This window comes from Triturus cristatus, chromosome 6 (genome assembly GCF_964204655.1).
Source record: "Triturus cristatus chromosome 6, aTriCri1.1, whole genome shotgun sequence".
NCBI lineage: Eukaryota > Metazoa > Chordata > Amphibia > Caudata > Salamandridae > Triturus > Triturus cristatus.
The window spans coordinates 118982601-119008793 of record NC_140589.1 but is presented as its reverse complement, the minus strand read 5'-3'; the positions used below and the strand labels follow the sequence as shown (position 1 = coordinate 119008793).

General features: G+C 47.0%; 1 protein-coding gene across 3 annotated transcripts in view; it reads left to right on the top strand.

The window, feature by feature from the left end:
- Positions 1-26193, top strand: part of LOC146816485 (exportin-5-like) — an 819517-nt gene that overhangs the window by 112143 nt on the left and 681181 nt on the right. For all 3 annotated transcript variants that reach the window (XM_085610334.1, XM_085610332.1, XM_085610333.1), the window contains exons 6-7: positions 19728-19754; positions 26001-26186. In XM_085610334.1, coding sequence (XP_085466460.1) covers positions 19728-19754; positions 26001-26186 — 213 coding nt within the window. The remainder of the gene's footprint in view (positions 1-19727; positions 19755-26000; positions 26187-26193) is intronic.

Sequence of the window (26193 nt, the reverse complement as noted above, 5' to 3'; positions counted from 1 at the left end):
ATGTGTGCTGCTGTAAGAAGCACTCAGTGTATAATTTAGATCGCAGTGAAGAGTGCCATCTAGTGAATCCTTACAATTTGGTAGCTCGAGGGGTGGGGGGTACGTTAGAGGAAATCCTGACTATCCAGTGCTCCTTCTGTAACTGTTTTCTGTTAATTGCTAATGCACATAGAATGCTGTAATTGTTACGGATTTTGCAAGTAAACTTCATCGTACATGCTTTCTACATGCAACCTTATTCTATGTGTAATATTACAACGATTTTAATAGCAAACCGTTTCTTGTCCTCACCATGCAAACCTGACCCTCCAGGTACTGTTGGGGCAACCAACTGGTTCCCCGCCACCTTCCAGATGGCACAGTGCAGCTATAATAGGGACCCAGTTACTTGAGGTCTCCTGAAAGTACTTCTCCAAAGTCTCTGGATTCTCCAGCTCACCTCTGGATCCATCTCCCAACTAAGGAACTCCAGGATATGCTCCTCGCACCTCCCCCTTCACCCAAAACGGGGATTACCTGCCCTCAGAGCTACAGTGGTCATTCTTATTGACCGTTAGCTGAAGTGGCATATTACAGGCAGAGTTCCCTCTCCGTTACCAGGCAAATCCACTTCCCACCCCCCAAACAGATCACTCAAAGGTCCACTAGATGATGAAACATTCTTGTAAAATTGTTACTCAAAATGAGCACACCATAACCAATTGATAACCTACATTAAGTGTTCCCTTTCTGCCTTCCACCCAAACCTCAAGAAGGCACCCACAAAGCACTCTGAGAACTTCCAGGAAACTGGGGTTTTGTTACCCCCCCCCCCCCACACACACTTTTTGACTTTTTGCCTGTTTTTTTACGCAACTTTGACCGGAGTGTACTGGGTCCCTGCCAACCAAATTCCCAGTACCAGTGATCTTGCCTCAAACTGTAAAATTGTTGCCCCAATAGGCAAAACCTTTAACACCCTCTTGAAGTCCCTAGCAAATGGAACCACTGGTACCTAGGGCCTGAGGTACTAAGGAGGGTCTCTAAGGGCAGTAGCACGATTTGTGCCACCCTAAGGGACCCCTCGCCAAGTACATGCAAGACTGTCCTCAATTTATCCACAGAGTGCCAAGGTCTACCCAAACCAAACTTTAATCTGATATGTTGCTTATTTGGTATGAAGGTGTGAAGTTTACACTTCCTACTCTGGTGCTAAAAGTTAGAACTGGCTTATCCGGTTCTTGCACTGCTTACCACTGTTTGTCAGACCCCATTTGGGGGGGGGGGGGGGGAGGGGGGGCAGTGTGCACCTAAGGGCTACTGGGCCTCAGTTGTGATGGCTGTGGTTGTTTTTCTCTGATATCCTGGTGCCTGTCCTACTATTGCTCAGTAAACTGGGCTAATTTCATCTGACTCTGGGTAGTGATGGCCACCAGTTATAGGTAGTGTGAGAGATGCTTTAACCCCTTCAGCGTGGCGCGGATTTCCGCGCCGCGCTGAAGATTCCGTGCGCGGGCGGGGCCATGACGGAGCGGTTCCGTCATGCGCACCGCGCAACCGACGCACGTGACGGAACCGCTCCGTCACAAGCGTCGAACGGGTTAAGCTCAGAATCTAATCGCCATACAACACAATAATTGATTGTGTAGACCAGTGCTTATCTTTCTATAAAAAGAAAGTACGTTAATAACATCAGAAAAATTACTACACACTGTCATATGCTAATATGGCTTTTACAGGCATGGGGCCACGGAACCCAGGAATCTGGTTTCCTCCTTAACCTTCTCACCCACACTTGTGGTCATATTTGGTATGGCAGGTTTCAGGCATGTTGTGAACACTGTGACAAATCCTGTTTAAGCTTTTCCTATTTCCATTATATGGTTATTTTAGTAGAAAGTGTGAAGTTTTAGACACACACTGAAATGCTAGTATCATGTCTGCTTTCTAGCCGCTTTTCTGCGTCCGGAATTCCCCCGCGGTGCTGAAAAATTCCACGCGTGCGCGGTACCGCACAGGCCCACCATGACGTCAGACGGCCGGGGCCGTCCGCACGGAAGAGGCTAGATATGCTGGCATATTTTATTGTGTTTATTATGAACACTGCCATAACATCATAGATGCTTAGAAGCTGGCATGTTTATATTGTTTTTAGTTATAGGAGAAAATAATCTACCTGTAAATTGATATCACATATTTGTTTAGTCTTGTTGCTTTAGTGTCTGCAAGCACTGTTTTATCAGTACAAGATAAAAATGGCTCAGATGCTATAAATACTCTATCTGACCAAAGGCCAGAGGGGCTTCACACCAGAGGTTTGCTGGTTTGCAGTGACAACCAGCATCAGTCATAGGCGGCTCTGGGAGTGGTGCAGAGAAGTGGCCTTCAGCCGTGCCTTGTTAATTATTCCCAGGCAAAGCTTTGGTAGGAAATAGCTAAACAGCGATGTTATACAGAGAGAGAATATGCAGCGTGATCCATCTTAAGAAACTCCATTTATAGGCTTGTTAACTGTTTCTAGTAAAATCTTGTATAACGCTTAGAAGTAGCTATAGTGCGGTCGGAACCTGCTAACCATGTTAGGAATGTTCTTATTCAAGCCTAGAAGAATCTAGTTGCCCACTCGCTATGGCGAGTCATATTTTCAGGGCTAGATAATTTTATCGCCTGCTGGCTTGGTTTGGTAGAGAGCTCGAACTGGCAAAGAACAGGTGTTTTGTTCATTCAGAAAGTGAATGAGCAATAAAGATGCTTTTAAATCTTGTTTTTATCTGGTCACGTTTGCTCTGTTCAAAAAGAGACCAGAGGCCGGTTTGTCTTCTTACAAATTGCTGCTTTTTTTACCTTGGAGGTTTGTGTTGGGATGGGGTCACAAAATTTAAATAGCTTATATATTAAACGTACAAATATTTAAAAATTAATCCAAAATGTATTTACGTAGTTATGAAAGCACTTATTTTGTAATTCTGAATTGAGATTGAAACTGATTTTAATAGGTTCAAAACAAATCCGAATACTTGGTGATGGCAAACCAAAAATATTTGCTGAATGTTTAGTTCAACACATTATCTATCGTTTGTACGCTATATAATTTTATCAGTAAATGCATGTCTGTTGGAAAGTTTGTGTTCATTTCAATAGAAAAATGTCTGTAAATGAGTGTACATCATGCTATTTTAATGTATGTTTAAAAGTTTGAGTTTTTAAATGTGAACTGAGAAGCATCCCTGCGCCCATCCTGATGACCATACTATTAGTGAACTAAGAGGCAAGTCAAGGGTTCAGTGTACCGTATATGTGGGCTATTTGTTTTATACATGGAGCAAAAATGTATGCTATTAAGTCAAACAAAAGAGCTTTCTTGTACAGCAGATACGCTGTACCCACTTATTTAAAGGTGCTGTCGTATGTGATAATGAAGGAAAAAGCTGTTCCCTGAAATAAAATATTTGCCTCGGATCACACAATTTGACAGCCAATTAATCATTTCACTAGGTCTGCAGGTCTGGTAACCTTTTCCTTTTTAGGTCTCGCCTGAGCCAGCGCTCTAGCGCTGCTCTGGCGAGAGCTTTAGTAAACGGGGGATTTGGAAGTGCAAACTAGTGCTTTTCAGGCCTCCAAATACAGTGCATGTGCGCCGGGCGCGCGCGCACACCAATTGGCAGCCTGCGTGATCATTTCGCGGCCGCTTTGATGTTCTCAGTGAGCCGCGCGGCCACTGAGAACATCAAAGCGGCCGCGAAAGTGCACACCATTTGCCAGCCTGCGTGCCTCTCTCCCCTTAGAGGGCGCGACGTGCCCTACCCCCTCCCTTATCCCACTTCCTGCTTGTTCCTCTTTGTTTCATGCCTTAACGACCAGTTTTCTATTCCAAGAAGCGCAACAAAAGAGTGTCTTGACAGGGCTGGGAGCTGTTTGTGTGCCCTCCTTTCAAGATGCAGGCCATGTCCCGCCAGCCTCTCCAGGGACAGGGGGTAAACCAAGCTGCAAGGGGGAAGAAATCAACAAGACACTTCCCTCTGCTCTTCCTTTTAATCAGAACTTTTCCAAATCAAAGTAGGCAGATGGGAGGCTTCACCCGGGATCCCTCAGCCGCGGAGGACGGTGACAATGCAAGCAATTAAAGCATATTGTGGGTGAGGCTCCACTGCAGGGAATTAGATGAGGGAGCAGATACCTGCCGCCCATCTCCTTTCATCATTTCTTCTTCTCACTTGATTGCCACACATTTCAATCTATTTCCTTCAACCGTGACTCCCCGCTCACTTTTCTTCTTGACGCCCCCCCTTAATCTGCCTTCCTTTCTATGGTTCTAATTAAAGGTCACCATTTCCTTCTTTTAAGGCTAAATTCCGCTTTCACTCACTCTCCTTTTCCCTTTCGTGCTCCTTGTTTGTCACATTCCATCGCTTTTCTTCTTCTTCTCCTCCTCCTTACTTTCATTCTGTGTTCTTATCCATCTCTCCATCTCTGTCCCTTCATCTGTCTTCTTTCGATGCGCTCTTTTTCTCTCCCCTCTCCCGCAATTCGCCCTTTGCATCTCTCCGTTTTTTTTCACTCGTTCCATTTCCCATTTTCTCACTCTTCTCTCAAACTTTCTCTATTTTCCTAGATCTATCTTGTATCAATCTCTTGCTTTCTGTAGCCCCTTTTCAGCCTTCATGTCTCTATTTATTCATTCATTCATTCATTCATTTGGGGATGTGAATTGGCGTGGCCCAGGTGTGCATCAAAGTGCTAAGCCATATCAGTAATAAACAGCTATGAAAGAAAATTTTAAGAAACGTTGCTAATAAGAGGTATTTTAGGTTAATATAAGATAGAAAAGTTACAGTTTTCAGGATTCGGGAAGAAATTACAACCGCTTTCAGCTTCCTTCCTCCAAGTGTGGCCCGGGCTGCAGTGGGAGCGGATACCGCCTCCCTGTTTACCTTTCCAATCTCTTTCTCTGGACGTTCAAGTGCTGTTCTAGGTAGCAGTGTGTTCTAGTCTTACAACCTCATGCAGGGCGCAATTAACAAACAAGCATTGGCATAGCAAATAGGTCTCGCATTTGAGACCTTATAAGTGTTTAGCCATGCAACAGTTGGTGTTGTTGCACCAAGGATATTTTGCTGCATAACTAAATACTTATAAGGTCCCAAAAGCGAGACCTATTGGCTATGCCAATACTTGTTTTTTTTGGCTTGTTATTATTTTTGCTGGCCATGGGATGCATTGTTACGTTATCTTTTTTATTCTGTGTGGTTGCCATTCGTATTTTATGCACTGGACTTGGGTTTTTAGTGCTATGTTGAGTCTGTTATTCATTTACGAACGAGGGCTTTGAGTTCCACTGTGTCCCTGAGCTCATCTAGTAGGGCGGATTGTTTCCAGAATACACTTCCTGCACAGTATTGCTTAGTGGGTTGTGTATGGGTCGCACTCCACCTGGATATCCAATCTGCATTGGTGCATTAAACATTGCGCCAAAGGGTTAGAATTCATACCCCTGCGCTTTCTAGACTTGGGTCATGGCTTTACTACCCAACATCATGTGCATAAAATATAAATTGAGTCATTTTTTTTATGACACTTTGGGAAAAAAAACTATTATTAAAAACATACTGAAACTTACATTATAATATTAGTTATCTCCTTGAGATTAAGTAGGAAACCTCTGTTTACGTTTAGTTTGCCAGGCTTAGCTCTCAAGAGTTTTTCCCCATTCTGTGGTTACTGCATTTTAAACGTACTTGCCGCATTATGCTGAGCGAGTTAAGTAAACCCTTGTATGCCTTGATTACTACCATGTTCTCTGAAAAACGTTTGAAGGTAAAACGCACAACTATCTTGCATTGACTTTAAGTGGACTTTTCAAAGACTAAATATTATTTTCTACAGCCGAAGGACGCTTCACTCCCATAGAAATAATGCTTAGTGTGGTGCTGATGGCCATTTTGAAAGAGTTCCCATTGGTGCAGGTAAAACCACTAATTATTGTCTCACCTTAAGAACTACCGACCCATCTCCCTCCTCCCTTTCGCTCAAAAGTCAGAGAAGATCGTCAACGCCCAGCTAACAAAAATTCATCAAGGAAAACATCATCCTCGACCCGACCCCTCTTCCCCCCCCCCCACCACCCCCACCACCCCCCCAATCCGTCTTCCGCAGCAACCACAGCTCCGAGACCGCTCTACTCTCTGCCACAGACGACATTCGCACCCTCCTTGACCAAGGACACACCACAACCCTGATCCTACTCGATCTCTCTGTTAAATTCGACACCGTCTCCCACCGCACACTCCCCGCCAAACTCCATGATGCCAGCATACAGGGAACCGCCCTCGGCTGGATCCGCTCCTTCCTCACCAGCAGAACCCAAAGATTCAGACTGCCACCCTTCCTCTACAAACCCACAGAAATCAACAGCGGAGTACCCCAGGGATTGTCGCTCAGCCCCACGCTCTTCAACACCTACATGCCCCCCCCCTCGTGCCATCGTCAGACAGCACGGGCATAGTATCTTACGCCAACGACACCCAGCTCATCCTCTTCCCCCCCCACCAAGGACCTTGTCCCCACCAGACTCAACTTCCAGGAAGGAATGAAGGACGTCGCATCCTGGATGAGCAGCAGTGCTTGAAACTCAACTCTGATAAGACAGAGGGCCTCCTCTTCAGCCCCTCTCCCTCTGCTTGGGACAGCACCTTGTGGCGCACCGCCCTCGGTAGCCCACCCACCCCCGCGGACCACACACAAAACCTCGGCATCATACTAGATTCCTCCTTCTCCTTGACCCGACAGGTCAACGCCGTCGCCTCCAGCTGTTTCAGCACCTTCTGCATCCTCTGAAAGACATTCAAATGGATCCCCCCTGAATCAAGGAAGACCGTCACCCATGCACTCGTAACCAGCAGACTGGACAACGGAAACGCCCTCTATGCCGGAATCAACAAGTCTCTGCTCCACAAACTCCAGAACACCCTAGCCAGACTCCTCCGTGGCATCCCTCGACACCACCACGTCAATTAACACATGCGTAACCTCCACTGGCTCCCCGTTGAGAAGAGACACTTTAAAGATACTCACCCACACCTACAAATGCCTCCACAACACCAGACCCCAATACCTCAACAAGAGCTTTTCCTTCCACATACCCAAGAGAAACCTCAGATCCGCCAACCTCGCCGAAACTCCGCGAATCTGCAGAGCAAGAACAGGTGGAAGAGCATTCTCCGACATCGAGGCCAAGACCTGGAACGAGCTCCAGATTGACATAAGACGCGCCCCCTCGTTGAACATCTTCAGGAAGACACTCAAGACCTGGCTCTTCAACTGAATGGAGCTGCTTACCCAATCCCCCCCCAAGGCACCTTTAAACCCTCTCAGGTGAGTAGCGTGCTTACAATCCCCCTGATTGATTGATTGGTCTCTCCCATTCCTACAGCAGCATGAGCTACAAAAGCAAGCATTCCTACTTCTCGCTATCTGCACCTGTTTTGCACGCAATGGATCACTTTAAGTGCAGTTTATGTCAAATTTGAGTACGACCAGACTCTCAGCACGCACAAATTTCTGCAATGAAAACAAAACATAGCATAAGCTCTTAAAAATTTACCCATTGAGGATTACAAAGATATGTTCTACATGACTGCTCTGCCTAGCATGTGGGTTCGTACAAAGCAAAAATACTTGCCGACTTGTGCAGCAGTGCAAGGAATTATTTAAATGGTAAATTTAAGCTGCTGCACACATTCACTAACACTGTATGTAATTGCAATGCACAGCTGTGAGAAAGTGGCTCTGTATATACCGTTCCCCAATAGGTACAGGGTGTACAGAGTCCACAGTCCCCAGAGGCTTGGCAGTGTCTAAAGTTAGATATAACCTTACTCTCTAAAGTGGTAGCTTGGTCGAGCAGTAAGGCAGTATCAGAGGACAGTGTAAAGCATTTGTTGTACACACTCAGTCAGCAACTGGTCTCACACACTCAATAACTGAACTCTAGGCCAATGGTTTATAAATAAAAAATATATGCTTGTTTTATTTTAGAACCAACAATTGGAATTAAAATATACTTTCTCAGAATGAGATGCTTTATATAAATACTTTTGCAATATGCAATTGACTTTTGTGAACAGTTATAAGTGGTTGCAATAGGCAACACTATTTTAAACACAATAATGCATTGAGTTCAATGGAAGTTGTATGTTATTTGCCACAGATTACTTTTAGGATTACTTTTGGAATTCCAGGACTGGGCACCATTGGCATAGGGCACCCAGCTAGAGGGGTGGCTGATGTATGCCATGGCAGTGTAGGTGATGGGCATGGCACACAGGGATGTGTGCCATGTCGACTTTGTTTTGTCTTGCACCCAGACACCCAGCCTGCAATGTGTGTGTGTGTGTGTGTAAGTGTGTGTGTGTAAGTGTGTGTAAGGGTACAGGGCCTCTAAGGGTGGCACAATGTGTGCTGCAGCCCTTAGAGGCTTTCCCTGGTCACAAGGCCCTGGGTACCTAAGGTACCATTTACCAGGAGCTGACATGTGGCCAGTGTTTGCCAATTTGGGTTTTGTGCGTTTAGGGAAGGAACATAGGCCCTGGGCACCTGATTGGCAGGAGTCAGTCAAAGTACATTCAGCAATTCAGCAAAAAGTGGGGGCATACCATGTAAGAAAGATGGCACTTTCTCACAACAGCTCACATTGGTGCCTGAAAGGAACCAGGGATTCAAAGGGAAATCAATAAAAAAAATACGCTCGAGGGAAAGGTAGCCAACTTTCAAGACCATCTTCTTTTAATCCATGTTCAGCATAGCATGACCCATGAAAGTGAAGAAATTCACGCTAAATGGAACTGTGCAGCTGACTTAATCACAAATGCAGCGGTTCATACTTTCAAAGTAGCAGTAGTAAACAGATCTTCAACAAAGACAGATGCAAACCTTTTGGCATTCATTCAAACATCTAAAGGTGAAAAGCCTCCAAACGGCTTTTTTTTCTCCTACACCCTCACTCAAAATCACACTTCGATGGTGTTTTTACCCGGAGTGGGAGATAGACATATTCTTAAACGGCAGGTTTGATTAGATCCAATTAAAGCAACTCATGAGTGGTTAGCTTTGCCCATGCTGGCTTGAGTTTCACAATAACCATGCTTCAACAAAGAATCTGATGGTTGTCTTTACACAAACAAACTAAAAACTGTGCATTTACCAACAAATACAAATTTCTACTGTTTTTAGACCAGTAAAGACTCCCTTTACTATCTTCAGTCATCCCTTGGGGTATTTGTCCTCCTTCATAATGGGACAATCAATTCAGTAAACCAATTAAAGTATACTATATTAGTTGCTTGAGATTCCTTCTTCAGATTTCTATGACTTTGGCAACAAAGAAATGCATTTGCTCGAGCGGTCATAAAAGGCTTGCAGTTCTTAGTAGCAGTGGGCGCACCATTCCTTTGGTTCAGACATGGTCCTGCATCGCTGCTAAACCGTTAAGAGGGGCTATGTCTACTCTGGGAGTGTAGGAAATGTGGTCATGATCACCTCCACTTTTTGATACCGATACTGATGTTTTTTTGGGCTATTGTCCCTGCTAACCAGGACCTAGAGCCGGTGCTCTATCCCAAAAACAAGGTAAAATGGTCTAATTGTAAGACAATTGACATACACTTTGGCACCCCTGTAAGTCCCTAGTAAGTGTACCCCTGGTATCTAGGGAAAGGGTACCAGAGAGGTTCCTTATGGGCTGCAGCATGTCTTGTGCCACCCTGGGGGCCCCCCATACAAATTGTATGAAGCCTGCCATTGCAGACTGCGTGTCATAGTGCAAACCATAAGTGAAAACACTTCAAGGTGCACTCACTGTATGCCATGGTCACTGCATGTAATATATGTAACTCACCCCTACAGCAGGCCTTGTTATCCTAAGGCATGGTGCATTATATTGCATTTGAGGACATATCTGCATGAGCAGATGTGCTCCTGTGCTGTCTAGGGCAATTACTAGATGGTACAAGTGAACAGGGAAGCCATCTTATGTATATGTACTGGGCACGGGTCCTTAGGAGTTCCCCAGCTACATGTTGGCTTTACTGAAAAGCATGTTGTTTGGTATCACACACCTTGTCTTAATAAATCTGTACTGTTGCCTGTACTGGATTTAAAATTACATGCACACAGAAGGGCACCTGACAGGAGCCCCACAGAAAAACCTACCAATATCTGGTGTGCTGGCTTACTGGTCTCATCACCGAATGCCACCACAGAAGATTTTCTGACCTCCTGCAAGCGAGAGCCCACGGTTTGAGGCCAGAAATAATGCCTTCTCCGGATGAATATGTTCATACCTCCTCCAGCAGAGTGGCTAGTGATTTAGCATATCAAGGCAGGGGCTTTGAAGCCTATGATATGCAACCCCGGCTTCCCCCAGACCTGGGAGATGTTATCCTCTACCCTGAGGCCCCTTTGGTATGGAGACAGGTGGGGAATTAGCTATGCAGAAGGCGTGTTGTACCACCAGGCTAGTCACACCTCTAAAGTGGGCTACCTGATGTGCTCCACAAAAGAAGGGTTCCACCCTCTTGTTTTTGGTGAAATTAGGAACTCTGGGACAGGGTTATGCCTACTCCCCACAGAAAATGGTCATGTGGGGAGTAGAGTAGCCCATTGGCTACTACCCTTCACTCCCATTAATGCCCCTACATTTAGTATTTAGGTGGCCACTTCACACCAGGAACTCAGATTTGTGTGCCTGAAGAACAAAGACAAAGAAGGGACAAAGAAGAGGCGAAGCAGTGATGTGAGAAAGTGCCTTCTTTCTGCATGGTTGCCCCCACTTTTTGCTTAATTGCCGATGTGCTTTGACTGAGTGTGTCCTGGGCTCCTGCTAATCAGGTACCCAGGGCCTGTGTTCCTTCCCTAAAACTGCATTGAAGCCTAAACCCAATTGGCATCCCTGGCCACAGGCTAGCCCCTGGTAAATGGTACCATAGGTACCCAGGGCACTGTGACCAGAGAAGGCTCCTAAGGGCTGCAGCACTTATTGTGCCACCCTTAGAGGCCCTGTACCCTGACACACACACACTGCCTTTGCAGGCTGTGTGTCTTGGTGCAGAACAAAGTGAAGTCTGCATGGCACACATCCCTGTGTGCCATGCCCACAACCCACTGCCCTGGCATACATCAGTCACCCCTTTAGCTGGGTGCCCTATGCCAGTGGTGAAGGTACAGGTGCATGAGCCCTGTACCCCCACAGTACCCAGGTACATTCCTGGGCCCTGTAAGTGCAGTGCTGCCATTAAGAGTATATGGTTCTGGGAGGTTGTCGTTACGAACTCCACAGCACCATAATGGCTACACTGAAGACTGGGAGGTTTGGTATCAAACTTCTCAGCACATTAAACCCACACTGATGCCAGTGTAGGATTTATTGTAAAATGCACCACAGAGGGCATCTTAGAGATGCCCCCTGAAGCACAACCAACTACCAGTGACCTGACTGAGTGGCTGCGCAGGCTGCCACCACCAGACATGTTTCTGGATCCCCGGGTTGAGAGCCTGCTGCTCTCTGGGGCCTGAAACAATGCACATCCTGAGACGAGGTGCCAAGCCTCCTCTCCCTGGATGCGCAGGGTTCACGAAGGAGAAGCTTCAAAGGCATGCCGCCTTTGTGAGCCTCTCCAGACCATTTGCTGCTTTCAGCATCTGGTCCCCACTGGTTTTACCCCCTACTTTGGGCAGGAGAACCGGCGGGAAAAACAAGTGAGGAAGAGAGGTGTGCCCACCTCTGCCAACTCCACCCCTAAGGTGGGGGAGGCGAGGTGAAGCACAACCTCGAGTCCCCGCCATCTTGAGGATGGGGTGACCCAGCCAACCGGGGAAAGGCACCTGCCCCCTTCCCACTGGGGAGTGGCAGAATAGGGGGTGTACCCACCCCAGGGAAGGGACCCATTGGTCCCTGCCCTTTACCTACCTGTAACGCCCCTAAATTTAGTATTTAGGGGCACCTTGAACCTTCCTTCAGATCCAGCAACCACAAGAAAAGAAGGGCGAGAAGCCGTGCAGAGCTAAGAGGATGACGCCCACTGATTTGGCCCCAGCCCTACAGGCCTGTCTCCCCTCGAACCTGCTTCTGCAAAACCCCGGCGTGTCCAGCAACCTCAAAAGCCCCGGAGGACCTGCCTGCATTCACTTTCCAAGCTGTTTCTCCCGTAAACATTGGACGTGTTTGAACTGCAGCTTCTGGTGCCAGCCAGAAACCACGAATCCAGCCCACTCTGCACCCGCCGAGCCCGGCCAGAGCTTGAGTGGAAAAACACCACGAGGAGGTCCCCCCGGCGATCCTGATCTGAGATTCGGTGACCCCTGACCTGCCTCAAGCCTCCAGACACCTGCAGCCTCAATCCAGAGGACCCCCCCACACTGTGACCAGAGCGGGTAAGATAATCCGATGTCCCAAGGCACCACTGCACCCGACACCTCACGGCCTTGTGTGCCCAACCCAGCGGTGCCTAACCAACCCTCAACATCCCTACTTACCCCTCGAAGTGGTGGTCACTCCTGTAAGATCCTCGTCCCCAAGCCTGCAGTGTTTCTGTGTTCCGGAGAATCTCCATTGAAATCAACAGGGCACACGACCTCAAAACAGCACCCTGCACCTGGCCGCCCTAGTGCTGCTGAGGGTGCCCCTTTGGTGCTAACCTGGTCCCCAACTTGCCCTGAGCTTAACCCTAGGAGCTTTGCTCTCTCAACCCCGTGGCCTGCTTGCCAGCAGCCACCAACCAGAGTCCCCCTATCCTACATAGGAAAACATTGGGAATCAACACTCTGCACCCGGCTGCCCTAGTGCCACTAGGGGGTGCAACAACAGTGCATCACTGACCCTGGGAGACCCCGGAGTCTAACCCCAGCACCCTAACTCAAAAGACCGATTACCTACCTGAAAACCCATAACCTCTTTTTCCTCATAGAATAACATTGACACTTTTTCTCCCAAAAAGTTTTTAAGCGTCGACTTTTAAAAATGACGTATTCCTTAAAAATCAGCCGAATAAACAACTCATTCTTTCAACTGTTTTCAGGAAATGTCCCAGTGCTGAATCTAGTTATCCAGCACTGAGTAAGAAAGTATTGTTAACATAACTTACCTGCTAAGTGAATTTCCTCCCGTAGGATAACATTGGTGATTCTATGTGAAAAAGTTTCTAAGTGTCAACTTTTGAAATGCAATAATAATCTTTAAAAATCGTACTTCTAACTAAAAAGCATTTACTCACCTGTTTTCAGGAAATGTCCCAGGGCTGAATCCAGGATCCAGTCCTGTGTTAGAAACGTAATCTGAAAAGTAATTAACTGCATTTCACTTAACAAGCCCATTCATTTGAATGTACTATACCTGCAATGTGTTGCAAACTGCTTACTTGAAACGGTAACCAAAACCAGTACAAGTTACACTGCAATCTTGAACTGTGTTCATACAAGTAATTTACTACTGCATAGTATTTATATGCTTACCTATACCAGGCTTGCTTGGTTCTAGAAATAAAACAGTATATTTTTTTTATACAAAACAATTGGCCTAGAGTTCAGTTGTTGTGTGTGAATTTATTTGCTGACTGAGTGTGTACATCAAATGCTTAACACTATCCTCTGATACTGCCTTACTGCTCAACCAAGCTACCACTTAAGAGAGTAAGGTTATATCTAACTTTAACCTCTGCCAAACCTCTGGAGACCCTTGGACTCTATACACACTGTAAAAAAAAATTCAAGCAGGGTATTCAACAGTAAGGAAGTAATGGCGCACAGCAGGTAAACGTAGGTAATATGAGCTCAGATGTATATTATGGTGCAAACAGGGAGGGGAAACCCCACAAACCCCTCAAATCATGTAGGGAAAACCTACAATCAAACAATAGGAACAATCCTGTGCACACATACAATTATCAAATCAAAGTTGCAATGGGTAAGTACAGAAATGACCAACTAAGCATCCGCATGTAAACTGATGATTCTGTTTAATAGGCGTAAACAGCCGACACGTGTTTCGTCGTGGAAAGAGTAGACCACGACTCTTCAGGGCTGGGAAAGATACAAGACATTTCATACTCACATATATGCCACAAAAACAGTAGTTGCAAGAGTATGAGAAAGACAAAATCATAAATTGACTCGCCTATCTAAAAACCAAAGAAAAAAAGGGTGAACACCACTACTGCAAGAGGGTGCTGAGAAACGTGCTATTAAGAACAACGGTGTTGAGTCAACCCTCACCACCACTCGGTGAAAAGAAACCGAAGAAAAGGGAAGGAAGGAAGAAAAAAGAACAAAATTATTTCCAATGGACAGCCGAAATGCACCAAACACGTGGTCAAGGAAAAAGTTCTAATACAGGTGCAAAGACGATTCAGGGAAAGTGTCAAAGATAAAAGTACAGACCCAAAGAATGCATCCATACCTGTAGCTTTAGCCAAAATCACAGTGGATGCTGGAAAAAATGTATGGCGGAAAATACTTTAGACAAAAAATATTACGTGTTTAAAAAAAGGCATAACCAGTAAACCCAACTTAATGTCCGTAAACAAGGTTTGCAAAAGGATCTTACCCCTCAACCGGTGATAATTCCAACCAGACGAGGTAACAAGCTACGCAGTAGACTCAGTCCTACTGTACCAAGAGATCGAAAGAATCAATCTTGGTTTACACCTCTGACATTAGGCTTTCACAAATGCGGCTGCTGCGGTGTGTGCAGATGGGCTAAACACTAGACTATCTTTTGCTGGACACAATGGCAATGAATATATCATCAGATCTAACATTAACTGCACCACCAAATATGTGGTCTATATTATAAAATGCACTTGTGGAAAACAATATGTGGGTAGCACCATCAGCGCGCTAAAAGAAAGAATTGGAGAACACACAAGGGCTATTCATCAGGGCGATGCTAGATACCCAGTAGCTCTACACACTGCCAGCTGTTCTTCACAGAACAGCCGAAAAGGTTTTCTATTCTTCGGGATAGAAACTGTACTTTTATCTTTGACACTTTCCCTGAATCGTCTTTGCACCTGTATTAGAACTTTTTCCTTGACCACGTGTTTGGTGCATTTCGGCTGTCCATTGGAAATAATTTTGTTCTTTTTTCTTCCTTCCTTCCCTTTTCTTCAGTTTCTTTTCACCGAGTGGTGGTGAGGGTTGACTCAACACCGTTGTTCTTAATAGCACGTTTCTCAGCACCCTCTTGCAGTAGTGGTGTTCACCCTTTTTTTCTTTGGTTTTTAGATAGGCGAGTCAATTTATGATTTTGTCTTTCTCATACTCTTGCAACTACTGTTTTTGTGGCATATATGTGAGTATGAAATGTCTTGTATCTTTCCCAGCCCTGAAGAGTCGTGGTCTACTCTTTCCACGACGAAACACGTGTCGGCTGGTTACGCCTATTAAACAGAATCATCAGTTTAAATGCGGATGCTTCGTTGGTCATTTTTGTACTTACCCATTGCAACTTTGATTTGATAATTGTATGTGTGCACGGGATTGTTCCTCTATACACACTGTACCTCACTTTGGTGCAGTATATACAGAGCCAGTTTCTTACACAGCTGTGAGCTTGTTTACCACCCATTGCCATCCCTGTCAGTGTCCCTTGTCTCTTCCCCTTCAAGCACCTAAGAAAGGTGGGGATTTCTAGCAGATGACGCTCTAGCCCACTGTCGACACCTGACTAGATGTGAATCAAAAGTTGGTCGCACTCTGCACGTCACACCAGCAAGTTGCCCCAAGGAACTGTGGTCAATGTAGTGGCGACGGCGAGTACGCCTATGCCACGGTGTATGTAGAAAAGTACGTGTCGCATTAGCCATCCCTGGACACGTGTTTCGAGGTAGTTGCCTCTCGTCAGCAGGGAGCAGGTAAGTGTATAGGGGTGCCGCGTGGATTGCCAAAAAGTAATTAAAACAGGTAGAGTACCTCTCATGGGGCGCAGGTCCAGGTCCAAGGCTAGTCAGCCCGTTGGCTCAAGGGAGCCGTAATAAATGAATCAAAAGTTGGTCGCACTCTGCTCGTCACACCAGCAAGTTGCCCCAAGGAACTGTGGTCAATGTAGTGGCGCCGGCGAGTACGCCTATGCCACGGTGTATGTAGAAAAGTATGTGTCGCATTAGCCATCCCTGGACACGTGTTTCGAGATAGTTGCCTCTCGTCAGCTGGGAGCAGGTAAGTGTATAGGGGTGCCGCGTGGACTACCAAAAAGTAATTAAAACAGGTAGAGTACCTCTCATGGGGCGCAGGTCCAGGTCCAAGGCTAGTCAGCCCGTTGGCTCAAGGGAGCCGTAATAAATGAATCAAAAGTTGGTCGCACTCTGCTCGTCATACCAGCAAGTTGCCCCAAGGAACTGTGGTCAATGTAGTGGCGACGGCGAGTACGCCTATGCCACGGTGTATGTAGAAAAGTATGTGTCGCATTAGCCATCCCTGGACACGTGTTTCGAGGTAGTTGCCTCTCGTCAGCAGGGAGCAGGTAAGTGTATAGGGGTGCCGCGTGGACTGCCAAAAAGTAATTCAGAGATAATCAGTTCAACAAGTACTTACTTGCACCCACTGGGGTGAACCACTCAAGAACTTCATGTACCAGCTTCCCTTGGGGCGACCCGGAGGAGGGGCTAGCAGAGTGCGGTCCATTGCGGTTGTTTATAAACCTGACTAGATGTGGCTGCTGTACGTTATAGGCCACCAGTAAATTGTGGTAAGAATTATGATAGATTATTCTGTGCGATAAATAGCCCATCTCTTTCACCTAGTGTCAAAGCAATCTAGTTGCCTCGCAAACCTGCAATCAAGTGAAACAAACCAGCATTTGCAATGCAATAGCTCTCGTTTTTACGTGAGTTTGAGCTATTGGCATTGTAAATAACACTGCCTTTTATTTATGTTATGGTTTTTAAAACACAAATAAAAAGCAGTCATTTAAAATGCTAATAGCTTAGTCTCACAAATGCGAGACCTATTGCATTGCAAATGCTTGTTTAGAGCTTGTGTTCCAAGTTAACAGACAGGTCACCATTTCAATCTCTTTCAAAGCATCGGTCATGGCCAGGACTCGCAGCATGTGTCTGGTTCTCCTTACATCTTCTGGGAGTTGAACATCTGCTGCGAGTATTGCAGCACCTGGGTCCAGTACTCGTAAGTAGCAGTGAAATTGCCACCGAGAGTCTGTTCTGGTGGGCAGGCTCTGGCATTGTCGATGGCTTCTAGCAGTTTGTGGGCCTTTTCTGGGATTTAGGTTAGTTGAGTGGTGAGCTTCAGAACCTGAAGGCAGACGGCCACTGCAGGGTCTTCATTGCTGGCTGCACAGCTCTAATGCAGTTCACTGATGGGTCAGCAATGTGGTGTGCAAAGGTACAATCTTTGCTCATAGTGGTGCAGTCCCTTTAGGTCACTACTTTAATTTGCAACAGCTCAGTCCTCTTGGGCGCAAAGTTTGAGTTCACTGCGGCATAGTCCACTTCGGCACACTTCATGGCAGTGCAGTGGTGCAGGCTACTTCAGGATCAGTGTTGCTGTCCTCTATGTAACACTTAAGGTCTGTGCCAAGGTGTGGCCACTTAAACACAACTTCAGGGTTATAATGGTACAGTCCCCTCAAGCACACTTTGGGGGAGGTCCACAGTCCGGATGCTCTGCAAGAGGGTTTGCTCCAGTCCTGGGGGCGTGAAGGATCGCTCTTTCTATCAAGCCTTTCTGGGCGAATGGACCCTCGGCTCTTGGGGCAGCTTAGTTTGCTTGCCCTGGTTGATCACAAGTCCTCCAGGGTCTGCACACTTCTCCCCTCAGGTGGGCCAGCCTCCAGGTGTTTCATAACAGTGAGACCACTCTTCTGTCCAGGTCACCCTCCATGTGATGTCAAATTACCCCATGGAAGTTGACTGTCAGGTAAAAACCAGCCCCACTTGCACGCCAGTCCTCAAAGTACTCTGCTGAGTACTCTCTTCCATGAACTTCAAACTGGATAAAACAAAGTTGATCAACTCACTTCTAAACAGTCAAAGAAGACCAGGGCTGTTAATTCACTGTCTGCTCTCACAAACTGTTTGGGTTAGTTCTTCTTTCATGTTTCCTTTCCATACTGTCTGCCAGACATTGCCGTTGTGTAAAGTGATGCTCCTTACAGCAGGGGCCTCTTAATTTTGGAGCATCCACAACAGAGCACCTGGCGACTGCAGCCACAGTGAACAGTGACCAGGAAAGAGACAAAAGGCTGACCTCACCTAAAGAGAACCCTAAACACTCTGAATATAGACTGCAGTTCCACCCCTCGTCTCATTCACCATCAAAAAGGCAGTGATCAGGAAGACTAATCAGCAGTCCCTCAAAGCAAAAGGACTTAACCGAATGGCTAAAAAGTCTTGCCTCTTCTTTCCCCACTACCCTGTTCAGGTCTCTTTCCAGATATAAGAATGACAGAAGTACACTTCTACTTCTTTAGGAAAGCTGCCTCACCTCCATCTTGTGCACATGAGGAGGCCAGAAGCCTCCAAAAATGGAACATACTGGCCTACGATACTCTGGTTCACTAGCACACACATAAGCCCACTCACACCCGCCTAACATGCAATGGGATGTTGCAGGTACGACCCGTGTTAGTGCACAGAAGTGGAACTTTACATTAGTGGGCCAGTAGACATTCACACAGAAAAAAATGTTTGGTCACAACTGCTGATTCTCAAAACTCTGCGCTGCCGCTACCATTTTACGTGCTAAACCTAGGACAGGGATGGTAGTACAGAGTAACACTCGGATGAAGAGACGCCTGGTGCACCCCTCCAGGTTTAGGGCAGCTCCAGGACCCCATTCATGTCACGGGACATTCCTACACAATGCTCATACATGCAGTAGATTAGCTTGAGGCTGTTGCCAACATCAAAAGCTGGATACCAGATACTCAAAAGGATCATGACTGTATTCCATGCAGGGGACATTCCAGTCCCACCAGTGTGGAATCAGAGGCTTGAGCGGCCAATCTAAACTTGTTTGAAAGTCCGTGCTCTAGCCTTTATAGGTTTGTGTCTGCCTTTCTAATACATGTTATAGCTTGTGGAGAGATCTGTTCAATCCTATACCATCCTGGAGGTGTTAGGTCAACGGTTTCAAGGTTACTTCTGCCTTATTCTGGATTAATTTAACTTTTGTTACCAGTGTGGCAAATGCCATGCACAATGTTACTACTCACTAATGTATTTGTGTGTTTCACATGTTTTACATGTCCACCCTTATGACCAACTCCCTTTTCTGACATTAACTCAAATCTAACTTTTTTGAAAACTGTACCTGTGATCTTTGCTTGTGCAATTGATGCTGTGCACCTTAATTAAACGCAAGTGAGCAAAAAAAAAGAATGGAAAGATACTCAGCAAATTTTTGTTGCAGTTATTATTTGAAAATGTGAAGTCCTGTCCAAAGATGAGGGTCTGAAAAACTGCGTATAAGAGCCTGGTTTTTAATTAATTTTTAAACCAATCTAATATTAATAGGTATTTGCCATATTTTAGTTAACGTTAAATTGTTTTTAATGACTGTGGAGTTTTTATATAAAAATCGTTTATTCCATCTTGCAGACTCACTGCTAGCAATATTTTTGTACTGTCACTTGCTAGTTTGATTTGAGAAAAAAAAAGAAGAAAAATATACCTTTGTCATTATAAACTTTGTGTGTTGTGCTTCTAGCTCATTTTTTTGCATTTGGATTTTTTTTCTTTCAGAAATCTGATCCTGCCCAGGAGTCGCAGGTAAGCAAAGGTTTATGTTAGTTATTTGTAGAAGATACTGCTGTTATCCCTGGAATTGTGTGAACCACGTATAGAATTAGATCAGAATTCCTCCTGATAAAATTTACTTTCCATAGCCAAGAAATTTTCAGCTACCCCCTCGCCCCCACTATTGAGGAACCTTTAAGGTGTAGATAATACATCATGTTCGAGGCATATGAGCTGCAGATTGTACACTTAGCATAGGTCGCCATCTGGTGTTGGGCCCGGATGTTTGCAGTTTGTTTTTCTTCTTGGACAGTCTTTGGAAGTCACGAGTTTGGTGACTCCTCCTTCGGTCCGTACTGCGCATGGGCTTCGGCTCCATCCTCAGATTGTTTTTTTCCGCCATCGGGCTCGGATGTGATACTTCGTGCTCCGGCTTCGAACTTCTACGGTTCCAGCCTCGACGGAAAATCCTAGATTCTTCGAGTTCCTTCATCATCTTCATCTCTCGAAGCGGCACTTTTCTCCATCCCGTACATCGACACCGGCCTTCGGGCCTCCGCGACTCCGGTCCCGGCCGATGGAAAGGACTCCGTTCAAAAAGTGCCCAAAATGTGGGTCTAAATTTCCCCACACCGACCTCCATCAGGTGTGTAACCTTTGCCTCTCTCCGGAACACGAGGCTAGAGACTGCCCCGCCTGCAAGTCTTTTCGATCGAAGAAGACCATCCGAGATCGAAGAGCTCGACGCACCATGGCGCACTCATCCTCGGCAGCTCCACCGGACATCTTCGGAGACGACGCCGAAGCTTCGGGGCAAACACACACCGAGCAGGAGGAAGACGTCGTCAGCGCTTCCGAGGCCGACGACTCCGACGTGGAGGACGTTACACCAGCGCAGCGGGCCGTGAGTACTATGCCCCCTCCCACCCCCGCGCCGAAAACCAAAGAGACTCGGGTTACTCCCTCGCCTGCCGGCCTGGGCAAAACCAAAACCAAAACTTCGATCACCCCACCTTCGGGCCCGGTGTCGAAGCACCCAAAGTCTCATGGCAGCTCGGGATCGAGCCAGCCGACACCCGGTGCCGAAAAACAGCATCCGGCACCGAAGACTGCAAAATCCAGCTCGACTCCGAAACCACCGGTGCCGAAGCCTGGACAGTCGGTGCCGACCAAACACAAACACAAATCTGTCGGCACCGACGCTCCGGCGCCGAAACATCATTCGACGCCGAAACACCCGGAGACCTCAAAAAAGCATGGCGCACACAGACCATCGAAACCCCCGGTTCCGAAATCACCGGTGCCGACAGACGACTCGACACCGTTGGCTCTGTTTACACCAGACCCTTTACAAAAGACTTTGTCCAAAGATCCAAAGACTGGGCTTTTGACTTTAACTACCAAGAAAAGACGCCTTGATGCTCCGGCTCCTCCTCCTCCACCCAAAAGGAAGGACTCTGCTACTTCTCCCCTCAGAGTGCCCTCCCCACCACCGCCTCCCCTACCCACTCCACCTCCTCCACCGCCTCCACCACCTTTACCTCACTACGATCCGGCCCCATCCCCAGATCCGGATGATGGGGATCCGGACAATTACCCGGCGGACGCCCCAATGGATCCCACTCCACCAGGGACCCCAGATCCATGGGAGGATTACAATAACCCTGATGTACCCAATGTACCTCAGGACGACCTATACCCATCAAGGCCGTCTCCTCCAGAGGACTCCTTAGGGTTTCATCATTTAGTGCAGAGAGCAGCACACTACCATGGGGTGGACATGCACAGTGAACCAGTAGAAGAAGACTTCCTACTGGATACATTTGATATACAAGACAAATCTACTTCCATTTTACCCATGCTTAAGGGTGTCACCAAGCACGCTACAGAGGTGTTCAAAGACCCTGTCAGAGCCAGAGTACTAAACCCTAGAATAGAGAAGAAGTACAAGGCGGCACCCACAGACCCTGCTTACATCAAGGGCCCTGCTCCCCTAGATTCCCTAGTTGTCTCCACAGCTAGAAAGCGGGCTAACTCCCAATCCTCAGGAGATGCCCCACCGCCAGACAAAGAATCTAAACTTCTGGACGCGTCTGGTAAACGCACCGCCTCCCAAGCTGCAAACATGTGGCGCATTGCAAACACACAAGCACTGCTTGCGCGATATGATAGAGCACACTATGACGAACTAGAGGCTCTTATGCAGCACCTTCCAGAAAAATACAAGCACAAGGCTCATGACCTTATACAGGAGGGTAAACTAATCACAAACACCTCCATTAAGTGTGCCCTCGATGCAGCCGACACTGCTTCTAGGGCCATAAATACCAGTGTCCTGCTTCGCCGCCACGCCTGGCTCAGGATCTCAGGGTTCAAACCTGAAGTCCAGGCATCCATACTCAATCACCCCTTTGACCAGGAAACACTCTTTGGGCCAAAGGTAGACGAAGCGCTCGAAAAGATGAAGAAAGACACAGACACAGCAAAGTCTATGGGGGCACTCCAAACACAAGCCTCCAAACGTTCCTTTCGACGCTCGTCCTTTCGTGGCACAGGTAGAGGCTCCTCCACCGATAACGCCTCTACCTCCTACAAGTCCCCTCCTCAAAATACCTTTTCAAAGGGCAATCAGAGAGGTGGTTACAGGGGTAACAACAATAAGGGCAGGGGCAAAACCAACAACACCCGTTCTGCCACCCCCCCCGCATAATGACTCCCCTCCGCTCCCCCCAGACCATTCCACTCCGGTCGGGGGCAGACTACAAAACTTTATCCACGTATGGGAGTCCATAACATCGGACAAATGGGTGACCCAAATCATTCGGTCAGGGTACTGTCTAGAGCTAACATCTACCCCACCCAATATCCCACCAAGGCACCGTCCAATGTCTCAAGAACATTCCACACTGCTCAAACAAGAGGTACTTTCACTCCTGCAAAAACATGCTATAGAGCAGGTCCCCGTCAACCAACGAAATCTAGGGGTCTACTCTCTATATTTCTTAATACCAAAGAGAGACGAGACCCTCAGACCCATTCTGGACCTCCGGCCTCTAAATGCCTACATACACTCAGACCATTTTCACATGGTCACTCTACAACAAGTCCTGCCACTTCTCTGCCAGGGAGACTTTCTCACAACCTTGGATCTGAAAGACGCATACTTTCACATTCCAATACACCCCTCTCACAGGAAATACCTCAGGTTCGTGGTGGACGGGCAACATTACCAATTCATGGTTCTCCCCTTCGGGGTCACCACCGCACCACGGGTGTTTACCAAATGCCTAGCAGTAGTAGCAGCACACCTCAGACGTCAACATATTCACGTCTTCCCTTACCTAGACGACTGGCTGATAAAAGCCGCGTCCTACGACCAATGTGTGCAGCATACAAACAGCACCATCCAACTGCTCCACCAGCTAGGCTTCACGGTGAACTACCAAAAGTCCCACCTCATACCATCTCACACAAAGCAATACCTCGGGGCCACTATAGACACCTCCAAGGGTATTGCCTATCCAAACTCAGCCAGAATCACAAGCATTCAAGCCTTACGCAAAACATTCCTTCCTCAGCACTCTCTTCCAGCAAGAGTGTTTATGAAGCTCATAGGAATGATGGCGTCTTGCATTTTCATAGTGCCCCATGCAAGACTCCACATGCGTCCACTTCAAGAGTGCCTAGCACAACAGTGGAACCAGGCCCAGGGTCAGCTGACGGATCTGGTGTTGGTGGACGGCCGCACACATCACTCTCTGCAGTGGTGGAACACCACAAACCTTTCCAAAGGGCGGCCGTTCCTGGACCCGGTTCCTCAAGTGACTCTAACAGCGGACGCATCGCTCTCCGGCTGGGGAGCGCACCTTCTACACCTCACCATGCAAGGTCTATGGACGCCACAGCAAAAATCGCTCCACATCCACCATCTGGAGCTCTTGGCGATCTTTCTAGCCCTAAAATCTTTCCAAAAACAGATTTCGGGCAAAGCAGTCCTCATTCGCACAGACAATATGACTGCAATGTATTATATCCAAAAACAGGGGGGGACACACTCTCCCCAGCTCTCCCGCTTAGCCCAGAGCATATGGAGATGGGCAATTCCTCAAAACATCTTTCTCCTGGCACAGCACGTTCCAGGCGTACAAAACACCATGGCAGATCTGCTCAGCAGACAAACGCAACAAATACACGAATGGGAACTGCATCCACAAGTTCTTCACCCATTCTTCCAACAGTGGGGGCATCCTCAGATAGACCTCTTCGCCACCCACGAAAACAAAAAATGCCCAAGCCCCGCCGCCAGATACCCACACCCATTGTCCAAGGGCAATGCGATATGGATGAACTGGTCAGGCAGATTTGCATACGCCTTTCCACCTCTCCCACTAATTCCATTAGTGGTCAGGAAGCTACAACAGCACTCCCTCACACTCATTCTGGTAGCTCCGACGTGGGCCAGGCAGCCGTGGTACACCACGCTACTACAACTCTCAGTGGTACCACATCAAAAACTGCATCTATCCCCATGCCTCCTAACCCAGAACCATGGAGAAATCAGGCACCCGGACCCAGCTCAGCTCAACCTGGCGATCTGGCTCCTGAAATCCTAGAATTCGGATACCTTAACCTTCCCCCTGATTGTATGAACATCATCATGGAAGCCAGACGTCCTACCACTAGAGCATGCTATGCCGCAAAGTGGAAAAGATTTGTAATTTACTGCCGCAACAATACAATCAACCCTCTAGATGCATCCATACAGCACATCATATGCTATCTGCTCCATCTTCACAGGTGTAACCTGGCATATTCATCCATACGCCTACACCTAGCAGCGATCGCTGCTTATCTACAAAACAGGCAGCATTTATCACTCTTCAGAGTGCCCGCTATTAAAGCCTTCATGGAAGGCCTTAAACGAGTAATTCCTCCCAGGGCACCACCTTCCCCTGTATGGAATCTAAATTTAGTTCTTACACGACTAATGGGTCCGCCCTTCGAACCAATGCACAAATGTGAGCTACAGTTTCTCACCTGGAAAACAGCTTTCCTCGTAGCTATCACTTCCCTTAGAAGGGTTGGTGAAATACAAGCGTTCACCATACAGGAACCCTACATACAAATGCATCACAGCAAGGTCATACTTCGCACAAATCCGAAGTTTCTGCCCAAAGTCATTTCCCCCTTCCACCTCAATCAATCAGTGGAATTACCTGTCTTCTTCTCGCAACCCCAATCTGTTGCAGAAAGGGCCTTACACACACTTGATGTAAAAAGGGCGTTACTATACTACATACAAAGAACGCAACCCTTCAGGAAGACTAAACAATTGTTCGTTTCCTTCTCTCCACCACATAAAGGCAACCCCATTTCAAAATCAGGGATAGCTAGGTGGATTGTAAAATGCATACAAATTTGCTATCAAAAGGCAAAGAGAACATTATCTGTTCCCCCTAAAGCCCACTCTACAAGAAAGTTAGGGGCTTCTATGGCTTTTCTAGGGAATATACCCTTAGATGACATCTGCAAGGCAGCCACATGGTCTACACCGCACACCTTCACAAAACACTACTGTGTAGATGTGCATTCCAAGCAGCAAGCTAGGGTGGGCCAGGCTGTACTAAAGACACTTTTTCAAACAGCTGCAACGGATACCGGTGGTCGCCGCTAAGGTTGGGTACTGCTATATAATATATGCTAAGTGTACAATCTGCAGCTCATATGCCTCGAACGGAATATGCTACTTACCAGTATGCATCTGTTCTTGGCATGTAGAGCTGCAGAGTTGTACACGCCCACCCGCCTCCCCGGCTACCTGTATCCGTTCCAGTACATCTTATTTAGATACAACACATGGGTTTCTCACTGTTATTACTACGCTCCATCATTTCCCTGTTGGCGAAAAACAATCTGAGGATGGAGCCGAAGCCCATGCGCAGTACGGACCGAAGGAGGAGTCACCAAACTCGTGACTTCCAAAGACTGTCCAAGAAGAAAAACAAACTGCAAACATCCGGGCCCAACACCAGATGGCGACCTATGCTAAGTGTACAACTCTGCAGCTCTACATGCCAAGAACAGATGCATACTGGTAAGTAGCATATTCCTTTCCTTCTACTGTTCGATTTTATAAAACAAGCAACATTATTTTGTTGGGTTGTTAACTAAAAAATCATGTGCAAATCCAATTAGTTGTCCAATATAACAGAAATTGGTATAAAGCAAAGTCGTTCAAATTGTTTCTCAAGACCACTGTTCCTCATCTTTTCTTCACAGGCCCAGTCCTGCTGTCGTGTGGGTATTGCGGCTCTCAATACCCTAGCTGGCTACATCGACTGGGTGTCAATGAACCACATCACAGATGGCAACTGCAAACTCCTGGAGATGCTTTGCCTCCTCTTAAACGAGTCTGAACTGCAAATCGAGGCAGCAGAGTGCCTCCTCATCGCCGTCAACCGAAAGGTGAGTT